The sequence below is a fragment of the Austrofundulus limnaeus genome, unplaced genomic scaffold (genome assembly GCF_001266775.1).
Source record: "Austrofundulus limnaeus strain Quisiro unplaced genomic scaffold, Austrofundulus_limnaeus-1.0 Scaffold93, whole genome shotgun sequence".
NCBI classification, from domain to species: domain Eukaryota; kingdom Metazoa; phylum Chordata; class Actinopteri; order Cyprinodontiformes; family Rivulidae; genus Austrofundulus; species Austrofundulus limnaeus.
Window position 1 is genome coordinate 623,020 of NW_013952495.1, and position 5,458 is coordinate 628,477.

Consider the following 5,458-nt stretch of genomic DNA (forward strand, 5'->3'; position numbering starts at 1 on the left):
CCTTGTAGCTGAGGCAGGAAACATAGCCTTATATGGTGTTTTTGGGGTGGTAATTATGCTAATCTCCTCTCGCATGGTGGAATTTACGCAGCTCATTTACGCACTTTTCCTGAAGATAGAAGAGTTTGTTGAATCTGACGTGACATGTTCGTACGAACCCTTCATACGAACAAAAGTAAGAAAAATTTAGGAGAAGAATACGAACATGTTCTTGCATGAGGTCCAATGTGCTTCTTTAAAAACAGACACGAATCTCAGCAGGCTCTTTTTGATTAGGCTCATTTGTCTCCGTCATGATGAATGACAACATGGACTCAGTCATAAGATGACAGCAATGTGATGACTTGAAAACAACAAAACTCAACACCACCACGCAGTTCTATTCTGGTCCATGCAGAACAATGATGCTCTGCAAGCTCCAACTTAAGAAGCAACGGGGAGCTGTAATAGGGAAAAGATGAGTGCACGAAATGAAACAAAGTCTAAGAGCTTAAAAATGCAAATACCATCACAGAGTGTAGAGGGTGGTGGAGGCAGCTCTCCAACTCGACCAATAACAGCTGTGCCTAGTGGTGTTGGTGAGGGAGCAGTGGGGGGAGTCTGACTTTTTGGCTTTGGTGGCGCCACAGAAGCGAACTTCTTCGGCTGGTTGTAGAAGGATGGCGTGGTGACTTTTAAGTTCAGAGACGATGTCACCACATATGGCTTGCTGCTGCTGCTGGAGTCCTCCATTTTGTGCCTTTATCTGAAAGAAAATGAGCAGTCAGTCAATGAACAAGATCAATTTATCTCACAAGAGTGGGGTGTTTGTATACAAAAAAATTTGCAAATGGTTGCAGGTCAATCCCAACCACTTAGACAGGATTTCTGTTCTTGTACTTAAATGATAAACACAAGATTCATCAGCTGACAAAAGTTGAAGTGTTTGCATTTCTCTGCAGAATATGTCCGTTAATAGTTTTGCTGTGAAGTCAGTGGGGATGACACATCAATGAAACATTTGGCCTGCAAAACTGCACACTAATCAGAACCAGCTTTAGAGGCTGAACTCTTGAAAGAACAAAAAAACAGTAGAAAACTATGTCAATGTGCATCTAGAGCAAGAAGATGGCTGGCTTATAGTTTGCATTTAAAATGAAACAAACAGAGAAGCTGCTCACATAGGTATAATCATAAATGTCAAATCAATACACTGCAGATTAGTTCCCATTCTTAATTTATTACCTTGGATGCAAGTGTCTTGACATTTACTGTAGCTTGTTTGTCTTATTGCATTTTATTTAGAATATTTCTACTTTTATAATCAGAATGTAAAAAATGTCATTTATTTCTTTGAAGATTAAAAGCTTGGGCAAACATTTTGCAACAAAGCAAGAAAAATGTGTAAAAAATGTCCTTAATCCACTTATGTGGTGCTGACAAAACAGCATGCAACTTCCTGAAGCCAGCAACCATTTACAGTATGTGTTACTGAGATGTTTATAGTGTCATAAAGCACAGCAACAGCAAGGTTTGTAGGAGTGCAACCACTTTTGTCAAGGGACAAGAGCAACCAACAACCCTAACATTTTCAAGGATGTTGCATCAAACTGAGGTTGATCTCAAATATTTACTTCACACATACTGGTGGTTAAACAAATGTTGATTTACTCTGGTCTCTGACAAGAAGGACCAAAGGAGGCTCCAAATATGTGACCTGTGCTGACAAAATGAGATCAATTGTGCACACACTGCAAAAAAGTGAAAAAATAGGCAGACGTGCTAAAGTGGGACAAAGTTCTTAAGACAGAGGCCAAATTCAAGGCCTTTAGCTAAGCTATGATGCAAAGTTAATTTTATTTTAGACATTTTCACAAGAACTGAAGGTAACATAGTAACTTGACTGTGGTATGGAATTGAACTACAGTATGTGCCTGAAAAATACATAACTGTTGACATTGTGAAGCTTGGGCATTCCCTCTTTTAAATATACAGCTAAAACTCCTGATGACATCACTCCAGACCAATAAAAATCTAGTTTTCAAACCACAACTTCAGTAAATAAACTAGCTTGTTGGCAGTTTCAACAAATTATGGCTCATTTTGAAGCATTTGAGATGGAGAAATGAAAAGATTTGTTATTGTGACTCATTTTACCAGCAAAGGACACAAGTGTACTCGAGTCAAAAGCATACATTTTCCCACATCTTCCCCATATATACCTGCAAATAGCACTCAAGAACATTTTTGCTCACACCATTAAAAAMCAGATAAACATTAACGATCCTCTCAAGCTCCTAAAAGACTGCATCCTCTTGTAAACTGGAACTGTTCCAAAAAAAAGGAAACTACAGTGTTTATAGTTCATATAAAGCCTTTGACAGGTACATTATGATGAATTTTATTTAGCCATAATCTGTGACAGAATAGGTTACATATGGAAGCAATTAGTGAACAGTGAAGTGAGTGAACTTATCTCACCGTTGACATTTATTCTCCATGTTCTGATGCAGGTTACTCACTACTAATGTCAGTATAAATGTCAAGTACTACAAGAAAACAAGGAGATACTTTCAGCACCATTTACACATTTCAACGCAGCACCAGTCAGAGCTGTGGTAACTCAAAGAAGCTGCTGGTCTTAAAAAGGCACGATCGGCTTTTCAAAGGTGTGTGACGGATCAAGTTTTAGTGTTTGTCCTTATTTTGATACTTGGATTATTCACACCACCTTTTAGCTGCAACAAAAGCCTCATATCTGCTCCTTTTTACTATTCCAACTAAATAATTCAGAAAATGGCCGTGTGAATCGATAGGAGCAGATGGTGATGCTCTAATGGAAAGTCAAAGAGRTGTTCATCTTTTTTGGTACAGACACACTAGCAAATGTTGATAACTGCAGCAACAGAAAAGTCAAAATTACTAAAAAGGAAGGAACAGATGATGTGCACTGATTTGGAAAATGGCTAGAAACGTGTTTTGTCTCAAAACCTGTTACATTTAGGATGAAGAGGACCTCTGTAGTCAGAGTACTCTAACCAGAACACTTCAATCTATCATGAGAGTCCTTGACTAGAATAGTATAGACTGTGATTAGGTCTTGTAAMTGAAGTAGCGAAGTCTCCTCGTCTTTGAAAGACAAGTCTTCTCAATTATTCATCACTGATGATAAGTTGGTTTCAGCTTCTCCTTGATGCAGTCCAAAGGGATTCAGTCTGGAGAGATCAGCTAAAGCACTCCAGCCCAGACGTTCTTCTACAAATCCATCTTGAAACATGAGACCCTCTGCTAAGGAACATTTTTGGCACAACAGCTCGCTGACATCACCCCCCCTCCCTTCTTTCCTGCTTCCATTTAATTGACTCTTTCGAGGCATCTTTGCAGTTTTACTCCGTTATTTTTACTCCTTCAATGAGGAGGAACCGATGTTCTGACATGCTTTCACAACCAGAGGTGCAGATTAACGTTCTGTGGCAGAATGCAACTTCTTCAGCCTTTCATTTAACTCTTACCCACTACTTTAACTTGATGACATCACTTAAGAATGCATTCACTCTATGGCTGGGGTGGGCATGGGGGGGTGTTATGTCGCAATCAGAGCCTCACGAAAAAACTAAATAAATCACCCACTGTGCTTAGGCTTTTGAGCCTAACTTCATTTATCCAGGCAAGCAGCTCTTACAAACTAGAGACTTATTTCTCACCAAGGTTTGGAGTTTAAAAAAAAACCCATTCTTATGTTTTGCAAAAGGAAGAAATGACACATAGGCAGAGGGTTACTGTAAATAGCTAAACTACACCAATATTTTTGGTGTGATCGTTTACATCATAACTTAAATGCCGTCAGACTTTGGTGTGAACAGTCCACGGCCCTGAGGTGACCCGCATGTGCAGAAGACGATGTGACCTGACATCACACGTACAGAGTATGGATGCTACACGTTAGCATATGTGGATCGATTTGAAAGTTGTTGCACAATCAGAACTGATCAAATCATTTTGTCTAATGTTTACATTTAGATTTGATTTTGATGTTTCCCATCTATTCTGGAGTGGCAGAATTGCACTTTAGGAATGGGAACATTACGCTGAAAGAAGAAAAGTGAAATACGTTCAAGTATTGATCCTATCATACTACTATTGATACAATCTAACTCAAATCTCTATTCTGTAGCTGAAGATGTATGAAGTTCCAAGCTTTAACTGCATTAATAAAAATCAATTTTTGGATTGATCTACATACCACTACCTCAAAATGACATAAAAATCGGATGAACTGTGACATTCAGACTGAATGATCTTGTAAAACATCATATATCTACTACCGCATATAAAAAATGACTTGTGTTGAATTTTAGGTTTGGAGATTGAAGTCATGTTAACAGCCATTGGCAGGGACCATTTATGGGTGAAGTTTAACCATCCCAAACAAGTCTAATTCAAATTTACTACAATACTAGGCATTTTTATACTCCCTCAGATCTAAATGACAGTTTACTTTGTTTCCAGTTTCTTTATGGAGCAATGCTTGTGTCGCTACAATAACTTGCTCCTGCCAAGATTGTTCTAGTAAAAATCAACTGAGTCCATCAGCAGTTATCCAACCTTTCCAACCAACAGTCCTTCCTCTGTATAATCTGACTCATACCGATATCCTCCTATTGTCGCCAAAAATGGCATGTCGTCTTCTCTKTTGTAATCACTCGTTTTTAAACAGCCTGTTCGGGGATTAGACTGGTGAAACTGCAAGTCGTGGCTGATCTTTGACAATATTCTTACATTGAGTCTTCGTACACAAATTTAGAGAAGGTGCAGATGCTTGGTTGAAATGATAATGGCAAATTACAGAAAGGACAGAAAAAAACAAAACCAAAAAAAAACACCATCTTGCGCAAAAGTGACAAGGTGTGAAAACAAAATATAAAAACAAATGTGCCATTCACTTAAAGGAACGTTTTAAGACACAATAAAATATTTCTGAATTGAAGACCACATTGTTCCAGTTGGAAGAAATTTGCTCAAACACATCTTTCTCTGTCAGCTGTTAAATTCCCCCAAGAGTTATCTCTTAAAAAATATTACAAAATAAAAGAAAGAAACTGAAGTAAGTGCTTTATATAGTTGTCATTACCAGTACGGTTTACCAGTACGGTAAAAGATAAAAGATAAAAATGGACATTTACTTACTTACAGAAAAATCTGAATTTCAGGCAGTAATTCCAGTCATTCCTTCCAGAATCTGGTACTATCTGTGCTGTTGATCAACTCTCCATTGTTTTGATGTTAATAGTACACCCAGTTTCTGGAAAAGCCTGTCTAGGTTGGGGGTCACTAATGCAGAGACAAACAACCCTTTAAATCCAATCTTACAGGTCAGTGAGTATGCACTGTGTGCCAGTGTTTTATTCACACTCATTAAAAGGGACAACATCTCAAAACCTGTATCATCAGCCACTAGATTCTGTGTCAGACTACCCCC

The 5,458-nt window shown here is 38.3% G+C and overlaps 1 protein-coding gene across 3 annotated transcripts in view; it reads right to left on the bottom strand.

Moving 5' to 3' along the window:
- The window catches only part of zyx (zyxin), a 16,591-nt gene that overhangs the window by 7,974 nt on the left and 3,159 nt on the right, over positions 1-5,458 (bottom strand). For all 3 annotated transcript variants that reach the window (XM_014012602.1, XM_014012601.1, XM_014012600.1), the window contains exon 2: positions 507-745. In XM_014012602.1, coding sequence (XP_013868056.1) covers positions 507-732 — 226 coding nt within the window. In that variant the 5' untranslated portion in view covers positions 733-745. The remainder of the gene's footprint in view (positions 1-506; positions 746-5,458) is intronic.